The sequence below is a fragment of the Oncorhynchus tshawytscha genome, linkage group LG13 (assembly GCF_018296145.1).
Source record: "Oncorhynchus tshawytscha isolate Ot180627B linkage group LG13, Otsh_v2.0, whole genome shotgun sequence".
NCBI lineage: Eukaryota > Metazoa > Chordata > Actinopteri > Salmoniformes > Salmonidae > Oncorhynchus > Oncorhynchus tshawytscha.
The window spans coordinates 46,823,220-46,843,268 of NC_056441.1; the positions used below are offsets into that span (position 1 = coordinate 46,823,220).

Genomic DNA, 20,049 nt, shown 5'->3' on the forward strand with positions numbered 1-20,049 from the left:
TTTATTTTTTATTTTTTTTACACACTCATGGTCGATGTAACATATCTGGGTCCACATCAGCCAACAAAACTGGTTCGAGACCCACAATGCAGAGTATTCAGTCTTTGAGGATCCCTTCCTCCTCCTCCTCTTCTTTCTCATCCTGTGTCCCATCACACACCCGCACCACACCCCTTCACCTGCCCAGCAAGGTCAGAGGTTAGGACAGGGCTGTAGTCATTAGGGCACACACACCGTAGCAAAAACGTTTTATGTAGTCCATCCCTGTTTCAGCCCATTTTCTTCCATTTTGGTGGCTAATGAACACGACCCAGGTCAGGACAGGGCACGTCAGGACAGGGTGCAGTCATACGCCCCCTCGTCCGCCGCCTGCTCCTCCTGCTCCTCTGGTGCTCCTCCGTCCTCTGTCACTAACCCTCCAGAGGGCTCCGAGGGCAGGGCCAGGCCCAAGGGAGCAGGCCCTCACTGTCCTCCGCCCTGGGGCATCCGGGCTGGGGCTCAGTCAGCTTGGAGTTGGGGTTGGAAGCCCCTGGCTGGAAGGCTTCAGGCTGGACCTGCTCCACAGCAGTCTCTATTAGCTTCTGCAGCTGGGGCCGGATCAGGTTCAAGAAGGGTTTATAGCCCAGGCAGTCTGTGGAGGCCCACGCATCGACTCCCAGCAGGCCGGAGCGGATACTTTGGACGGTCTCAGGAGGAACCTCTGGGCTGTCCAGGAAGTTGACCACCTGCGTGATGACCGTGGCCTCTCTCAGGATCAGACCAATCACAACACACCACTCCAGACAGCCCGCCTCCATGAACACATGCAGCAGGTAGCGTAGCTGGACCTGAGACTTGTGAGGCCCCTTGTTAGCCAGCTCCATGGAGATGTGTTCCAGCTCAGACTGGGTCAGACTCAGAGCAGAGAAGTTCTCATCCACCATGGTCCAGTCTCCATCCACCATACTGCTGGTCTCTGTCAGGTCTGTGGCCGAACCGATACTGCACTCCTCCGTTTTGTTAGTGAGTGGAGAGAGGAAGGCCTCCTGTGTCTGTGGCCCCCCGTGGGAAGAGGATGTGTTCATCTCTTTAGGCTCCGGTCCCAGCGCCCCGAGACCGTCCAGCCAGGTGTGGTTGCTGTTGCGTGCTGAGGCCTGCGGGGGCGCTGTGTCCATGTCACTGTTCAACAGGCTGTCTGCTGACTGGGACTTTAGCAGCCGCTGGCTCAGCACCGTCTTGCGGTGTCCGTCCTTGAAGGGCGAGCTGGTCGAGCACGCTGGGATGACAGGAAACGGCCAGAGGAAGTCCTTGTGGAGACACTTCAGCGCCATGACAAAGTCATCGAGCCGCGCTACCCGGGTGCGCTCGCGGCACAGCCAGCCAATCAGCTCGAAGCCCAGCTGGGCGGAGAAACAGCCTAGGTCTTTGAGGCGGACCTGCTCCAGCAGGTGGCGGGCGTGACGCCATAACATCATGTCTATGTACATGTTCTCAGCACAGTCACTGTCCTTACTCCATCGCTCAGACCCTTTAGTGGAGGGCCCGGAGGGCATGCTAAAGGTCTTCTGAAGGTTAAACTTCCCAGCAGCGATGCTGACTGGGACAGACTGATGCTGCGGTTCCTGAAGAACTCGAAGCCTCCCGTCGAACTGGGTTCCTGAGTGGTTGGTGTTGGAGGCGGGGTCTCCATCTCCCCAGAGCCAATGGCCTTGAGGAATCGGATCTTGTGACAACAGAGGTCCCACTTGCCCTGCTCCAGAGCCGTGTTGAAGAGCAGCGTAGCATGCTGCCTGCTCACCGCCGGAACCTCCATGTTCTGCAGTATGATGAGATAGGATGCTGCTGTGTCCAGGTCCTGAGCCATTAGACATTCCTCAAACAGATCCTTGGGGTTGCCCACGGCAGCAAACGGGTAGTTCCACAGGGCGTACTCTGTCTTCCTGGCGCAGTGCACGATGGTCTGGAGGAACAGGGGGAACTCTGTGATGAATTTGGCCACGGTGGGCAGCAGCGGGTCAGGGATGGGCTCCCGGGAGGTGGCCTCCTCCTCCAGCACCACGTGGACCATGAGCTCCATGACGTGGGGGAAGTAGGGGAGCGCCGCGCAGGACTGTGCCAGGAGCAGGGCCTGCTCTCCCAGGTTACGCACGAGTAGCTGGCGCAGGTAGATCTGGGAGGTCCTCTCCACCGTGCAGTAAGGGAACGTCACCTCAAGAGGCTCCCGGCCCTCTCTGGGACCCTGCAGGCCGTCATAGAGCACGGTCTCATTAGATGCCCCCAGCACCAGGGCATCTTCAAACAGCACGGCCAGGGGGTAGATGTGGAAGGGGAGCATGATGCGCCGGGACAGGAACGAGTGGGGCTTACGGTGGTCCCGCGGGAACATGGGCAGCCACACCTTCATTCCGGCCTCGCCACAGGACAGCCACAGAGCCTCCAGCAGGTGGCGCTTCTTCTTGTTACTGTGACACGTTGTCTACACATTCTCTACACACTGAGCCAGAACCACGGGAGGACAGAACGGCAGCAGTTTCTTCTGTTCTTCCTTCTCTCGTACCTGTGGTCCAGAACGGTCTCTCTGTAGCATGATGAGTTGGCCAGCCAGGTTCAGCATGATGCTCTCTGCCATACAGGCCTGCTGTGGGGCTTTAAGCGCGAAGCCGGTCTCTGTGCGCACCGAGGTGAGGGTGACAGACACCACCAGGGCAGGATGGGGGATGTAGCGGGATACTGGTGTTTTGTGGGTACTATTTAATGAAGCTGCCAGTTGAGGACTTGTGAGGAATCTGTTTCTCAAACTAGACACTAATGTACTTGTCCTCTTGCTCAGTTGTGCACCGGGCCTCCCACTCCTCTTTCTGTTCTGGTTAGAGACCGTTTGTGCTGTTCTGTGAAGGGAGTAGTACGAGGGCTTCAGTTTCTTGGCAATTTCTCGCATGGAATAGCCTTAATTTCTCAGAACAAGAATAGACTACTGAGTTTCAGAAGAAAGGTCTTTGTTTCTGGACATTCTGAGCATGTAATCGTACCCACAAATGCTGATGCTCCAGATACTCAACTTGTCTAAAGGAGGCCAGTTTTATTGCTTCTTTAATCAGAAGTTTTCAGCTGTGCTAACATAATTGCAAAAGGGTTTTCTAATGATCAATTAGCCTTTTTAAAATGATAAACTTGGATTAGCTAACACAAGGTGCCATTGGAACAGAGGAGTGATGATTGCTGATAATGGGCCTCTGTATGCCTATTTAGATATGGACACGTGGATTTTTACTGCGGTCATGTGGCTGGTGTGGAGGTAATACTGTCACCGCAACAGCCCTAGTCCGTACTTAGAAATGTCACAAAGTGTTGTTTTTCACTGCATCAGGATAGCATACACATACGTTTTGGCTTAACAGTGTTCAGTGTGTAGGTTCAACATTTAAACAGCATTTATATGGAACACAATCGAGCAACAGGTGCTTCAATCAAGGTAGTTGCCAGTCAGGGATGTTGGCTGTACTCAATATTGTTTTTAAAGGATGTAATATTATCTTCAACTGGAGCACCTTCATAAGGGCGGAGTGGGACAAGAATCTGGCCCTGGCATTTTATCCACAACAGCCCACATCACTGCACGCGCTGCCAACTCACCCCCCATACACACACCCATTCCCCACACATATAACCTACACTCAGACCCAAGACAACCCTACTTACGCAGGCAGCAAACACAAAACACACACACACATCTATATTGACTCCACACACATTCACTCTTTCACACTCTTCCCATATGCTGCTGCCACTCTGTTCATTATCTACCACAACTCCTTGTATATAGCCTCCTTATTGTTATTTTATTGTTACTATTTCCTTTTTCATACTGAACAAAAATATAAATGCAACTTGCAACAATTTCAAAGATTTGACTGAGTTACAGTTCATACAAGAAAATCAACCAATTGAAATGAATGAATTAGGCTCTAAACTATGGATTCCACATGACTGGGAATACAGATATGCATCTGTTGGTCACAGATACCTTTAACAAAAAGGTAGGGGCATGGATCCAGTGGCGGAAAAAGTACCCTATTGTCAAAAGTAAAGATACCTTAATAGAAAAATTACTCCAGTAAAAGTGAAAGTCACCCAGTAAAATACTACCTGAGTAAAAGTCTAAAAGAATTTGGTTTTAAATATACTTAAGTATCAAAAGTAAATGGAATCGCTCAAATGTACTTAATAAGTATCAAAAGTACAAATCAAATCAAGTACAAATCAAAAGTATAAATCATTTCAAATTCCTTCTATTAAGCAAAGCAGATGGCCACATTTTCTAGTTATTTATTTATTTACGGATATCCAGGGGCACGCTCCAACTCGGACATAATTTACAAATGAAGAATATGTTTAGTGAGTCTGCTAGAACAGAGGCAGTTGGGATGACCAGGGATGGTCTCTTGATAAGTGTGTGAATTAGACCATTTTCCTGTCCTGATAAGCCATAATTCCATAATTCCTGTCCTGACACTTTTGGGTGTCCGGGGAAAATGTATGGAGTAAAAAGTACATACGTCACCGCATTCCTGAAGAAAATGAAGAGTAAAGGTTGTCAAAAATATTAATAGTTAAGTCAAGTACAGATTACCCCAAAAAACTACGTAAGTAGTACTTTCAAGTATTTTTACTTAAGTACTTTACACCACTGCATGGATCAGAAAACAAGTTGTCTGGTGTGACCAAGATGTGTCGAGCTCATGCAGCGTGATCTCCTTCACATAGTTGATCAGGCTGTTGTTGATTGTGGAATGGTGTCCCACTCCTCTTCAATGGCTGTACGAAGTTGCTAGATATTGTCGGGAATTGTAACACGCTGTCATACACTTCGATCCAGAGCATCCCTAACATGCCTAATGGATGACATGTCTTGAGTATGCAGGCCATGGAAGAACTGTGCCGTTTTCACCTTCCAGAAATCTGTACAGATCCTTGGGACATGGACAAATGGCCTCAGTGTCTCGTCACCGTATCTCTGTGCATTCAAATTGCTATTGATAAAATGCATTTGTGTTCGTTGTTCATAGCTTATGCCTGCCCATACCATAACCCCACCTCCACCATGGGGCACTCTGATCATAATGTTGACATCATCAAACCGCTTGACCACACGACGGTTCTGAGGTCAGTTATACTTACTGCCAAATTCTCTAAGATGATGTTGAAGGCGGCTTATGGTAGAGAAATTAACATCCAATTCTCTGCCAACAGCTCTGGTGTAAATTCCTGCAGTCAGCATGCCAATTGCACACTCCCTTAAAACATCTGTGGCATTTGCACATTTTAGAGTGGCCTTTTATTGTCCCCAGCACAAAGTGCACCTGTGTAATGATCATGCTGTTTAATCAGCTTCTTGAAATGCAACACCTGTCAAGTGGCTGGATTATCTTGGCATGGGAGTAATGCTCACTAACAGGGATGTAAACAAATTTGTGCACAACATTTTAGCAAAATTGGCCTTTTTGTGCGTATGGAACATTTCTGGGATATTTAATTTCAACTCATGAAACATGGGACCATTGTTTGGAAAGGCCTCTTAAGTAAGCATGTCATGGTGAAGTGTACACCTGTTGTATTTGGCGCACCTAAGAAATAACATTTTTAATTGACTTGACTACATCTTTATGTGCACTAACTAATATCATAGGCTAGGTAGGGGTTCATCACCCAAGGAAGTGAAAACTCAAAACATTAACTAGATAGCTAACTTCTAAATAATACCCACTGCTGGTCGTAGTCATGCGTTCATCCATCATTACATTTGTGGTCCTAAAAAACTTTGCAGTTGTAGGCTACTACCCATGGCACCTACAGGTCTATGCCCTCACAATGGCCGTTGTTTCTTGTGAGCGCCGCTCCGTATCTCAAAGCCATATCAAATATCTTAGTTGTAAAATAGTAGCTGTTGAGAAAAAAATATATCTACAGCAGGCACCAGTGTGCTGCCCTTGTGCCTGTTTTGACAAAAAACAGGCACAAGGGCAGGGCACCATCTTCCATTACAGCAATCATGTGTGACCAAATCATGGTTTTAGCTGCCCAAACAATAGTACATTTTGAGTGACAACGTAGAATGTGTTTTTTCTAAGTTCATAGGCACCCTTTCCGTTTTTTTTACGGTCCATGATCTTGGCTGTCTAACCGATTACAGTCGGAGCAGGTCTTTTTGCTGATGCCATGTTTGACTTTGTGTGAGCTCAGCCTATCAGAAGAACGGAACGGCCCATCTTGGTAGGTGGGCTGGGTGTTGCCTACTGATCAGCCAAATGCTCATTATAGATTAGTATAACAGAGATTTGAGCAACAAATTGGAAAACAGATCTTGATACACTGCTTGCTTAACCCGGAAGCCAGCCGCACCAATGTGATGTAGCAAACACCATACAACTGGCGACTGAGGTCTGTGTGCAAGGAGTCGCTAGAGTGCGATGGGACAAGTACATCCCACCCGGGAAAATCCTCCCCTAACCCAGACGACGCTGGGCCAATTGTGCGCCGCCTCATGGGTCTCCCGGTCACGGCCGGCTGCGACACAGCCCGGGATCGAACCCGGATCTGTAGTGATGCTTCTAGTACTGCAATGCAGTGCCTTAGACTGCTGCGCCACTCGTCAGGCGGTGTTTGTCCATTTTTAACCAGCCTACCCAACTGAAAAATGCCCAAGCCCATCTGGCATTTGCCTCAAATGATGGCCAATCCACCCCTGCACCTTCATATGTGTTATTATATTAACCGATCAATGAGTCCGTTATGTCTCCTCAGATCGGAGAGCGTGGCGCCAACCTTAGTGGCGGGCAACGCCAGCGGATCAGCCTGGCGCGTGCCCTGTACAGTGACCGAGCCATCTACATCCTGGACGACCCGCTCAGTGCACTGGATGCCCACGTGGGCAACCACATCTTCAACAACGCCATCAAGAAGCAGCTCCGCCACAAGACCATCGTCTTCGTCACTCACCAGCTGCAGGTGAATACATAATACATTTCATATTGTTTGCAAAGCACTACATACGATATACAGTGGGGAGAACAAGTATTTGATACACTGCCGATTTTGAAGGTTTTCCTACTTACAAAGCATGTAGAGGTCTGTAATTTTTGTCATATGTACACTTCAACTGTGAGAGCTGGAATCTAAAACAAAAATCCAGAAAATCACATTGTATGATTTTTAAGTAATTCATTTGCATTTTATTGCATGACATAAGTATTAGATCACCTACCAACCAGTAAGAATTCTGGCTCTCACAAACCTGTTAGTTTTTCTTTAAGAATCCCTCCTGTTCTCCACTCATTACCTGTATTAACTGCACCTGTTTGAACTCGTTACCTGTATAAAAGACACCTGTCCACACACTGAAGTTCAAGATGACGGTCAATCACCCTTGGTCTGGGGCTCCATGCAAGATCTCACCTCGTGGGGCATCAATGATCATGACGAAGGTGAGGGATCAGTCCAGAACTACATGGCAGGACCTGGTCAATGACCTGAAGAGAGCTGGGACCACAGTCTCAAAGAAAACCATTAGTAATATACTACGCCGTCATGGATTAAAATCCTGCAGCGCACGCAAGGTCCCCCTGCTCAAGCCAGCGCATGGCCAGGCCCGTCTGAAGTTTGCCAATGACCATCTGGATGATCCAGAGGAGGAATGGGAGAAGGTCATGTGGTCTGATGAGACAAAAAAAGAGCTTTTTGGTCTAAACTCCAATCGCCGTGTTTGGAGGAAGAAGAAGGATGAGTACAACCCCAAGAACACCATCCTGACCGTGAAGTATGGAGGTGGAAACATCATTCTTTGGGGATGCTTTTCTGCAAAGGGGACAGGATGACTGCACCTTATTAAGGGGAGGATGGATGGGGCCATGTATCGCGAGATCTTGACCAACAACCTCCTTCCCACAGTAAGAGCATTGAAGATGGGTCGTGGCTGAGTCTTCCAGCATGACAACGACCCGAAACACACAGCCAGGGCAACTAAGGAGTGGCTCCATAAGAAGCATCTCAAGGTCCTGGAATGGCCTAGCCAGTCTCCAGACCTGAACCCAATAGAAAATCTTTGGAGGGAGCTGAAAGTCCTTATTGCCCAGCGACAGCCCCGAAACCTGAAGGATCTGGAGAAGGTCTGTATGGAGGAGTGGGCCAAAATCCCTGCTGCAGTGTGTGCAAACCTGGTCAAGAACTACAGGAAACGTATGATCTCTGTAATTGCAAACAAAGGTTTCTGTACCAAATATTAAGTTCTGCTTTCCTGATGTATCAAATACTTATGTCATGCAATAAAATGCAAATGAATTACTTAAAAATCATACAATGTTATTTTCTGGATTTTTGTTTTAGATTCCTTCTCTCACAGTTGAAGTGTACCTATGATAAAAATGACAGACCTCTACATGCACTTGTTCTCCCCACTGTATATATATTTGCTTGTTAGGACTTCTCATGGATAGGTTGGGCCCCACCTTCACTTATGACTTTCAGGGTGGGAGAATTAAATCTCTGTGTGTATGTGTAGTACCTGGTGGACTGCGATGACGTCATCTTCATGAGGGAGGGCAGCATCACAGAGCAAGGCAGCCACGAGGACCTGATGCGTCTCAATAGAGACTACGCAGCCATGTTCAACAACCTACAGCTGGGAGAGACGCCCTTCGTGGAGGTGAGAGGGACAGTGTGTGTGTGTGTGCATAGACTGTTATGCTAAAAAAAATGTCCACCACAGATGTCTTGTTTAAATTTAGTTTGCATTTGTCATGTACACTGCTCAAAAAATAAAGGGAACACTTAAACAACACAATGTAACTCCAAGTCAATCACACTTCTGTGAAATCAACTGTCCACTTAGGAAGCAACACTGATTGCCAATAAATTTCACATGCTGTTGTGCAAATGGAATAGACAACAGGTGGAAATTATAGGCAATTAGCAAGACACCCCCAATAAAGGAGTGGTTCTGCAGGTGGTGACCACAGACCACGTCTCAGTTCCTATGCTTCCTGGCTGTTTTGGACACTTTTGAATGCTGGCGGTGCTTTCACTCTAGTGGTAGCATGAGACGGAGTCTACAACCCACACAAGTGGCTCAGGTAGTGCAGCTCATCCAGGATGGCACATCAATGCGAGCTGTGGCAAGAAGGTTTGCTGTCAGCGTAGTGTCCAGAGCATGGAGGCGCTACCAGGAGACAGGCCAGTACATCAGGAGACGTGGAGGAGGCCGTAGGAGGGCAACAACCCAGCAGCAGGACCGCTACCTCTGCCTTTGTGCAAGGAGGAGCAGGAGGAGCACTGCCAGAGCCCTGTAAAATGACCTCCACCAGGCCACAAATGTGCATGTGTCTGCTCAAACGGTCAGAAACAGACTCCATGAGGGTGGTATGAGGGCCCGACGTCCACAGGTGGGGGTTGTGCTTACAGCCCAACACTGTGCAGGACGTTTGGCATTTGCCAGAGAACACCAAGATCGGCAAATTCGCCACTGGCGCCCTGTGCTCTTCACAGATGAAAGCAGGTTCACACTGAGCACGTGACAGAGTCTGGAGACGCCGTGGAGAAAGTTCTGCTGCCTGCAACATCCTCCAGCATGACCGGTTTGGCGGTGGGTCAGTCATGGTGTGGAGTGGCATTTCTTTGGGGGGCTGCACAGCCCTCCATGTGCTTGCCAGAGGTAGCCTGACTGCCATTAGGTACCGAGATGAGATCCTCAGACCCCTTGTGAGACCATATGCTGGTGCGGTTGGCCCTGGGTTCCTCCTAATGCAAGACAATGCTAGACCTCATGTGGCTGGAGTGTGTCAGCAGTTCCTGCAAGAGGAAGGCATTGATGCTATGGACTGGCCCGCCCTTTCCCCAGACCTAAATTCAATTGAGCACATCTGGGACATCATGTCTCGCTCCATCCACCAACGCCACGTAGCACCACAGACTGTCCAGGAGTTGGCAGATGCTTTAGGCCAGGTCCCTCAGGAAACCATCTGCCACCTCATCAGGAGCATGCCCATGCGTTGTAGGGAGGTCATACAGGCACGTGGAGGCCACACACACTACTGAGCCTCATTTTGACTTGTTTTAAGGACATTACATCAAAGTTTTATCAGCCTGTAGTGTGGTTTTCCACTTTAATTTTGAGTGTGACTCCAAATCCAGACCTCCATGGGTTGATAAATTTGATTTCCATTGATCATTTTTGTGTGATTTTGTTGTCAGCACATTCAACTGTGTAAAGAAAAAAGTATTTAATAAGAATATTTCATTCATTCAGATCTAGGATGTATTATTTTAGTGTTCCCTTTATTTTTTGAGCAGTGTATATTGAGTGTGGTCTGTATTGTGGTTCATGTTGCTTGTAACATGTCATTGTTCCTCAAAAGGTGCCAACTAACAAGTCTGGGAACTCCTTAAAGAAACCCCCAGAGAACACAAAGTCTGGATCTGTAAAGAAGGACAAGCCTGTTAGCAAAGACAACGGTACGGAACCATTGTACTAGCCACAGAGTGTGTGTGTTCATATGTGTGCATGCATGCAGACTACTGCTGTGTGTGTGCTCGTGCTTCAGGGATGTGTGGGGCTGTATCTCAAATGTTTTAATTGGCTTCCTGTCCTCAGCTTCTTTCCCTTAGTCATAACCACAAAGTAATTGATGAATGAGAGCCATGTGGTGGAATGCTATCCATCCTTTATACCTTCTAGTGCTTTAGTAGAAAAGGAGACTGTTAAGGAGTATTGAGACAGAGGACAATGCATTATGTCTGCAAAACCATCCTCACAAAGCCACAAGCAAAGTTGACCAAAATAACCATCACACTTGTAATACACAAGACAGCATTTAATACACAACTTGTTTATTATGTAAATAATTGTTGTCCTGCCATGGACATATGAGTGAAGTTCATAATTCTTTCCACAATTAGTACCGGTATTAACGCTTTTCCCCAGAGTTCAGTGCTATTCTGTCAATTAGAAAATGTCACCCACCATAACCTCGTCCCCAGCTGCAAGGTGGACGGAAGTGTCTGGGAACGAGATTCCACCCAGCGCAACCTCTCTTACTCAACCTCCCTCCTTGTCCCCCAGGCCAGCTGATGCAGGTGGAGGAGCGTGGGCGGGGCTCAGTTCCCTGGTCTGTGTACGGCGTCTACATCCAGGCCTCGGGTGGAGCGCTGGCTTTCCTCCTAATCTTGGCCCTCTTTGTCCTCAACGTGGGCAGCACGGCCTTCAGCAACTGGTGGCTCAGCTACTGGATCAAGCAGGGCAGCGGGGTGAGTGGCATTGGGTGGCAGGGTTTGCATCGAGTGGCAGGGTTGGGGGAGGGTCATTGTAATTTCAGTGTAGTTGTCGATTCTGGAAGAGAATTAGATTTGAGAGTAGAAAATCTGACTGGAAAGTGAATGGCACTTTTGAATTTCAATTAATCCATTTTATATACTCTGGGCATTGATTTGAGTTGGAACATTTAAAAAACATAAGTGATGATTTGGAAAATCAACTTTATTGTTTACAACGGTGTTGCCTTTGATCCGTCCGTTTTAAATCAATATGCAGATATGATAGTGATGTGAAACCCAATGCCGTTGGTTGTGGGTCAATTCCTTTTCTATTCAGTCAATTTAGGAGATTGGAATTCCTTTTTAAGAATTGGAAAGTGCCATTCTCTTTCGAGGTGGATTTGTCAACACGAATTCTATCTTCAAGAGAGAGCCTGATTACTTACCGAGATTAGTTTTTTAGACTTTGTTTAGGCCTAAACGTTTTGGGGGAGTAGGTTGAACATTCTGGAAAACTACCAGAAAAGTACAAACTGAACTTGTCTTTGTTAGAAACTGTAACAATAATAACTCATAAGTAGTAGTCGTTAAACTCCCCAACACAATTAACTGACAGTTCTCACACACTAGTGTTGTGTGTGAGTGAGATATGGACAAGCTACTCAACTAATCAGTGGTGAGAGCAGGTGTAAGGGGAGCGGTATACTTAAATATTGAATGTGTAAATTTGACCTTGATCATTGACTGTGTGTGCGCGGTGTTGCTGGGGGGGTTTGGTTTAGTATATTCTTATCTGTGTACACCACCAGTCAAAAGTTTGGACACACCTACTCAGGCCAGGGTATTTTTTCCTTTTTGCTATTTTCTACAATGTAGAATAATAATGAAGACATCAAAACTATGAAATAACACATATGGAATCATGTAGTAACCAAAAAAGTGTGAAACAAATCTAAATATATTTGAGATTCTTCAAAGTAGCCACCCTTTGCCTTGATGACAGCTTTGCACACTCTTGGCATTCTCAACCAGCTTCACCTGGAATGCTTTTCCACATATGAGTTCCCACATATGCTGAGCGGTTGTTGGCTGCTTTTCCTTCACTCTGCGGTCCAACTCATCCCAAACCATCTCATTTGGGTTTACGTCGGGTGATTGTGGAGGCCAGGTCATCTGATGCAGCACTCCATCACTCTCTGAGGAGACAGACTGTTTACCTTGCCCTTTGAACTGAATAACAGCTTGCTGGATGGGCAACTTAAGGGTCAGTAGACAAACTGCTCTTCCAAGGACTTCCCAAGGCCTCTACCAGAGCCGCTCCCCCATGCATTCACCTGCCAGAGAGAGAGGCTGTTAGAACAATTCATTTGTTTCATATAATGCTTTTCCAGATGCTCCTCTAACCATTTGTCATTCAGTGCTTTTAGGGGTTAGGGGCCTTTCAAAGGCACAACAGCAGAAGATCAGAAGGTCAGAAGCCATTAGCCTGGGCCTCCCAAGTGGAGCAGCAGTCTAAGGCACTGCATTGTGGTGCTAGAGGCGTCACTACAGACCCGGGTTCGATCCTGGGCTGTGCTGCAGCCGGCCGTGACCAGGAGCCCCATTAAGCACCGCACAATTGGCCCAGTGTCGTCCGGGTTAGGGGAGGGTTTGGCCGGCCGGGATGTCCTTGTCCCATTGCGCAACCCCTGGGCGCATGCACACTGACATGGTCGTCAGTTGTACAGTGTTTTCTCCGACACATTGGTGCGGCTGTCTTCCGGATTAAGCGAGCAGTGTGTCAAGAAGCAGTGTGACTTGGCAGGGTCGTGTTTTGGAGGACGCATGGCTCTTGACCTCCGCCTCTCCCGAGTCCATATGGGAGTTGCAGCGATAGGACAAGACTGTAACTACCAATTGGTTATCACGAAATTGGGGAGAAAAACGGGGTAAAAAGTAACCAAAAAAAGCCTGCTTGTCGCCAGGTCAACTCCCACCTTTATTTGAACCATCAACCACCCCCCAGAATACTCCCTTATCTGAGTATTGAATATGCTGTCCTGTGTGTGTGTAGAATACCACAGTGTTGGTGGGGAACAGTTCGGTGGTGAGCGAAAGCATGAGGGACAACCCCCTGATGCAGCACTACGCTGGAGTCTACGCCTCGTCTATGGGTGTCATGCTGCTGCTCAAACTTCTGCGCGGCATCATATTTGTCAAGGTAAAGGATCAGATAAGCATTTCACTGTGAGGTGAATGTGACAAATCAAATTTGATGTGGTTTTGTTGTGCTTGTTATGTCTGGTATTGTATTGTGTGTTTGTGTTAACCCCAGAGAGATTTATGCCAAAGGACTGATGGATGAATCTTAGTGAACTAAACTACTTAACTAAAATAGATAATGTATAAAGTACACTGATCAAAAATATAAATGCAACATCAAAGATTTTATTGAGTTACAGTTCATTTAAGGAAATCAGTCAATTTAAATAAATTAATTTGGCCCTTATCACCTATAGATTTCACATGACTGGGCATAATATGCATCTGTTGTTTTTTTTTTTAAAGGTAGGGGCATGGATCAGAAAACCAGTCAGTATCTGGTGTGACCACCATTTGCCTCATGCAGCATATCCTTCACATAGAGTTGATCAGGCTGTTGATTATGGTCTGTGGAATGTTGTCCCACTCTTCAATGGCTGTGCGAAGTTGCTGGATTTTAACGGGAACTACTTAAACACACTACTGTACACTTTGATCCAGAGCATCCCAGACATGTTCATTTTGTGACATGTCAGGTCAGTATGCAGGCCAAGAACGGGGATATTTTCAGCTTCCAGGAATTGTGTACAGATTCTTGTGACACAGGGCCGTGTATTATCATGCTGAAACATGATGTGATGGAGGATGAATGGCACAACAATGGGCCTCAGGATCTCGTCACGGTATCTCTGCATTCAAACTGCTATTGATGAAATGCAATTATGTTCATCGTCTGTAGCTTATGCCTGCCCATGCCATAACCCCACCATCGGCCACTCTGTTCACAACGTTGACATCAGCAAACCGCTTGCCTACACGACACCATACACGTGATCTGCGGTTCTGAGGGCGGTTGGACGTACTGCCAAATTCTCTAAAATGACAAAGGCGTCTTATGGTAGAGAAATTAACATTATCTGGCAACAGCTCTGGTGGAAATTCCTGCAGTCAGCATACCAATTGCACACTCCCTCAAAACATGAGACATCTGTGACATTGGGTTGTGTGACAAAACTGCACATTTTAGAGTGGTCTTTTATTGTCCCAAGCACAAGGTACACCTTTGTAATCAGCTTCTTGATATGCCACACCTGTAAGGTGTGTGGATTGTCTTGGCAAATAATACATTCTCACAAACAGGGATATTTATTTTACCTTCATTTAATGTAATGTAAACAATTTTGTGCACAAAATTTGAGAGAAATATACTTTTTGTGTGTATGGAACATTTCTAGAATCTTTTATTTCAGCTCATTAAACATGAGACCAACACTTTACATGCTACGTTTCTATTTCTGTTCAGTGGAGTATGGTCACATCTGTCTAAAACATTTGAGCTATGTGATATAGAAAAAGTATCGCTTTTAAAATCCCAAAATGGAATGACTACTATTATTGTACCCTCAGGGCACTTTGCAAGCTTCGTCCAGGCTGCACGAGGAGCTCTTCAGGAAGATTCTCCGCAGCCCCATGAAGTTCTTTGACACCACGCCCACTGGACGAATCCTCAACCGCTTCTCTAAAGACATGGACGAGGGTATGGACCACCTGGAGCAGTCCTCTGACACGTACTTGGGTTGTGTTCATTAGGCATCAAACGGAAGAAAACCGACAAACAGGGAGGGACCACCAGGAGCAGTCCTTTGACACTTACCTGGGTTGTGTTCATTAGGCATCAAATGGAAGACAACCGACAAACAGGGAGGGACTGGCTGGAGGTCGCTCATTTTGATTTTCCGTTATAAAATGTTTAAAATTGCTTTCTGGCGCATGCCCTAATGAACACAAACCTATTGTACTGTACGAATCTACAAACCCGCAAATGAAAAAGGATAACACTAAAAGGGACAGTTTGATATTTTGGCAATGAAGCCCTTTATCTACCTCCCCAGAGTCAGGTTAACTTGCGGATACCATTTTTGTCAATGCGTCCAGTATGAAGGAAGTTTCTCAAAACAATGCTAACTGGTGTTAGCGCAGTGACTGGAAGTCTACAGCAAGGTTTTTTCAATCGGAGGTACTGCAGGGGGTCCGGAAAAAAAAATGTTGACACATATGAATATTACATCCCACTTAAAAAATGCATAATATACAGTACTGTTCAAAAGTTTGGGGTCACTTAGAAAAGTCCTTGATTTTGAAAGAAAAGCACATTTTTTATGTCCATTAAAATAACATCAAATTGATCAGAAATACAGTGTAGACATTGTTAATGGTGTAATTGACTAGTGTAGCTGGAAACGGCTTATTTAAAATTTTAAAAAGGAATATCTACGTAGGCGTACAGAGGCCCATTATCAGCAACCATCACTCCTGTGTTTCAATGGCACGTTGTGTTAGCTAATCCAAGTTTATCATTTTAAAAAGGCTAATTAATCATTAGAAAACCCTTTTGCAATTATGTTAGCACAGCTGAAAATGTGTGCTGATTTAAAGAAGCAATCTTTCTTTAGACTAGTTGATTTAGACTAGCTGATTTAAAGAAGCCTTCTTTAGACTAGTTGAGTATATGGAGCATCAGCATTTGTGGGTTCGATTACAGGCTCAAAATGTCCAGAAACAAAAGACTTTCTTCTGAAACTGGGCAGTATTCTTGTTCTGAGAAATGAAGGCAATTCCATGTGAAAAATTGCCAAGAAACTGAAGATCTCGTACAATACTGTGTACTACTCCCTTCACAGAATAGCACAAACTGTCTCTAACCAGAATAGAAAGAGGAGTGGGAGGCCCCGTTGCACAACTGAGCAAGAGGACAAGTACATTAGTGTCTAGTTTCATAAACAGATGCCTCACAAGTCCTCAACTGGCTGCTTCATTAAATAGTACCCGCAAAACACCAGCCTCAATGTTAATAGTGAAGAGGTGACTCCGGAATGCTGAGACTAGTGTTTTGCGCGTACTATTTAATGAAGCTGCCAGTTGAGGACTTGTGAGGCGTCTTTCTCAAACTATACATTCTTGTCCTCTTGCTCAGTTGTGCACCGGGGCCTCCCACCCCTTTTTGTACCCAATTTTGTGATAATGAATTGGTAGTTAGTCTTGTCCCATCGCTGCAACACCCCTATGGACTCGGAAGAGGCGACGGGTAGAGCGTCCGCCGAAACTGCTTCTTGATGCACTGCTTGCTTAACCCGGAAGCCATCCACACCAATGTGTCGGAAGAAACACCATCTCGTGGGTCTCCCAGTCACGACTGGCTGTGACACAGCCTGGGATCAAACCCGGGTCTGTAGTGGCACCTCCTTAGAACGCTGCGACACTCCAGAGGCCTGCCTAGGTCTACTTCTATGCGCAATTAGGTGCATGTCCTTACTCAAGTTTGATTGGAGCGCTCCAAACCAAAGACAATGAATAAATTGACAACTTGTAAATGGAAGGAAATAAACAAACCATTTGCTCACGAGTGTAGCCTAGGTTGTGCGCTCTGCAAACAACGTGTCCACTCCAATGATGACAAGGCTGTAATAATAATATATTGAAATTACCGCAACAAACATTGTAGATTGGAAATTATGGGATGTAACTGTGAATGGACTACTGGTGTGCCATCCCCTCGGCCTCAGCAATGGATTAGTCCACTGAGACAGGCGTGAATCAGACAGGTGTCTCGTGTGCCATATATACAGTGGGGCAAAAAAGTATTTAGTCAGCCACCAATTGTGCACGTTCTCCCACTTAAAAAGATGAGAGAGGCCTGTAATTTTCATCATCGGTACACTTCAACTATGACAGACAAAATCAGAATTTTTATCCAGAAATCACATTGTAGGATTTTTAATGAATTTATTTGCAAATTATGGTGGAAAGTAAGTATTTGGTCAATAACAAAAGTTTCTCAATACTTTGTTATATACCCTTTGTTGGCAATGACAGAGGTCAAACGTTTTCTGTACGTCTTCACAAGGTTTTCACACACTGTTGCTGGTATTTTGGCCCATTCCTCCATGCAGATCTCCTCTAGAGCAGTGATGTTTTGGGGCTGTTGCTGGGCAACACAGACTTTCAACTCCCTCCAAAGATTTTCTATGGGGTTGAGATCTGGAGACTGGCTAGGCCACTCCAGGACCTTGAAATGCTTCTTACGAAGCCACTCCTTCGTTGCCCGGGCGGTGTGTTTGGGATCATTGTCATGCTGAAAGACCCAGCCACGTTTCATCTTCAATGCCCTTGCTGATGGAAGGATGTTTTCACTCAAAATCTCACGATACATGGCCCTATTCATTCTTTCCTTTACACGGATCAGTCGTCCTGGTCCCTTTGCAGAAAAACAGCTTTTTGAGTCCCTGGCGGCGTAGTGTGTTACTGATGGTAGGCTTTGTTACTTTGGTCCCAGTTCTCTGCAGGTCATTCACTAGGTCCCCCCGTGTGGTTCTGGGATTTTTGCTCACCGTTCTTGTGATAATTTTGACCCCACGGGCTGAGATCTTGCGTGGAGCTCCAGATCGAGGGAGATTATCAGTGGTCTTGTATGTCTTCCATTTCCTAATAATTGCTCCCACAGTTGATTTCTTCAAACCACGCTGCTTACCTATTGCAGATTGAGTCTTCCCAGCCTGGTGCAGGTCTCCAATTTTGTTTCTGGTGTCCTTTGATAGCTCTTTGGTCTTGGCCATAGTGGAGTTTGGGATGTGACTGTTTGAGGTTGTGGACAGGTGTCTTTTATACTGATAACAAGTTCAAACAGGTGCCATTAATACAGGTAACGAGTGGAGGACAGAAAGAAGTTGTTACAGGTCTGTGAGAGCCAGACATCTTGCTGGTTTGTAGGTGACCAAATACTTATTTTCCACCATAATTTGCAAATAAATTCATTTAAAAAAAAATTCTCATTTTGTCTGTCATAGTTGAAGTGTACCTATGATGAAAATTACAGGCCTCATCTTTTTAAGTGGGAGAACTTGCACAATTGGTGGCTGACTAAATACTTTTTTGCCCCACTATATATGTTTTTTATATTTGCCACTGCTCGACTAAAAAATCTTGGGCGACCAACAGCCTGTCGACTAAATGGGGTCAGCCCTAATTTGCCAACACATGGCTAACAGATGCTCTTAGGGAAGATGTTTTTGGCGTTACCTTTCTAGTTAATAGGCTAGAGGCATGTTTTTAATTTATTTTGTCCCTGGGCAAGAAAAGGTTGAAGACCCCTGGTCTACAGGAACAGCTAGCATGCTAGCTGTTTCCATAGAGTTCCAGTCATTGCGTTAACGTTAGTTAGCATTTGCACTAATTCTAATTGGCAACTTCCTTCAAACTGCACGGCAGAGACGTAAAAATGTTATCCATAAGTTCATCTGACTCTGGGGAAGTAGATAAAGGTCTTCATTGCCAAAATCCCAAACTATCACTTTAACATGAAGCTGCTATTGTACTTGTGCATTACACTAAATACACAATGTATATGAACAGATTGTTCCTTACAGAGCAATTTTCTAATGACTTTGTAACAGTAATGACAGTAATGAAGTTGAGTGTTTTTAGTGATTACACAAGTGGAATAAGTAACAGTCACTGACTGAACCATCTGTCTTCTTGTCTTTTCTCTCTCTGCCCCCTCTTCCTACCTCCCAGTGGACACGCGGCTGCCGTTCCAGGCGGAGATGTTCATTCAGAACGTCATCCTGGTGTTCTTCTGCCTGGGCGTGATCGGCAGCATCTTCCCCTGGTTCCTAGTGGCTGTGGGCCCCCTGGTGCTGCTCTTCACCGTGCTCCACATGGTTTCGCGCGTGTTCATCCGCGAGCTCAAGCGCCTGGATAATGTCACCCAGTCGCCCTTCATCTCGCACATCACCTCCAGCATCCAGGGCCTCTCCACCATCCACGCCTACAACAGGGGCCACGAGTTCCTGGACAGGTGAGCTGTCGAGGTATAGGGTGAAGTTGCCTCTAGACACTAATCTTGGATCAGTTTCAAATTTTTGTCCACTAATTGTTAAAGGGTTAGTTTGGGATTTTGGCAATGAAGCCCTTTATCTACAGTACTTTGCGGGAGTCAGATGATGTGGATACCATTTTTATTTATATGCGTCCAGTATGAATAAAGTTGGAGGTAGTTTCAAGAGCCAATGCTAACTAGCTTAGCTCAAAGACTGGAAGTCTTTGGGTACAGCTAGCATTGCTAAAGCTAATGCTAGTTCACATTGGGTTGCAAAACTAACAACAACAACAACACTCGACTCTAATTGGAGATTTTTAGCTAAAGTGAGGTAATGTTCTCGAACTTGCTAGCTTGCAATGGGTCACCCCTATCATTTATGTCTGAAGTTCAGATTTTTGTTTTTAACATTATGTATGATGCATCATGTATCAAATCAAGCTTTATTTATTCAGCACATTTCAGACATGGTAATTTCCAATAAAGTTGCATTCATCAAGGACTCGTCAAGTCAATTAGTCTTCAGCACAAGGGAGGAGGTTTGGGTGTAAAAGAGAATGTGTAGCAAGACGGCTCCTGATGAAGTTCTCAGAGGCTATTTCTGGGCATTCACCCAAGAAACTCTATGTTCTATCCTGGGTATTGTCTGCTCA

General features: G+C 45.9%; 1 protein-coding gene and 1 pseudogene across 4 annotated transcripts in view; one reads left to right on the forward strand and one right to left on the reverse strand.

Moving 5' to 3' along the window:
- Positions 1-20,049, forward strand: part of abcc5 (ATP-binding cassette, sub-family C (CFTR/MRP), member 5) — a 69,801-nt gene that overhangs the window by 35,397 nt on the left and 14,355 nt on the right. For all 4 annotated transcript variants that reach the window (XR_002955710.2, XR_002955711.2, XM_024442007.2 and 1 more), the window contains 7 exons: positions 6,781-6,984; positions 8,534-8,677; positions 10,386-10,482; positions 11,090-11,274; positions 13,334-13,480; positions 14,929-15,058; positions 19,093-19,375. Coding sequence is in view for 2 of the 4 variants with exons in the window: in XM_024442007.2 (XP_024297775.1) it covers positions 6,781-6,984; positions 8,534-8,677; positions 10,386-10,482; positions 11,090-11,274; positions 13,334-13,480; positions 14,929-15,058; positions 19,093-19,375 (1,190 nt within the window). In the remaining 2 variants the exon portion in view is untranslated. The remainder of the gene's footprint in view (positions 1-6,780; positions 6,985-8,533; positions 8,678-10,385; positions 10,483-11,089; positions 11,275-13,333; positions 13,481-14,928; positions 15,059-19,092; positions 19,376-20,049) is intronic.
- On the reverse strand, positions 411-5,892 carry LOC112265020 (annotated as a pseudogene).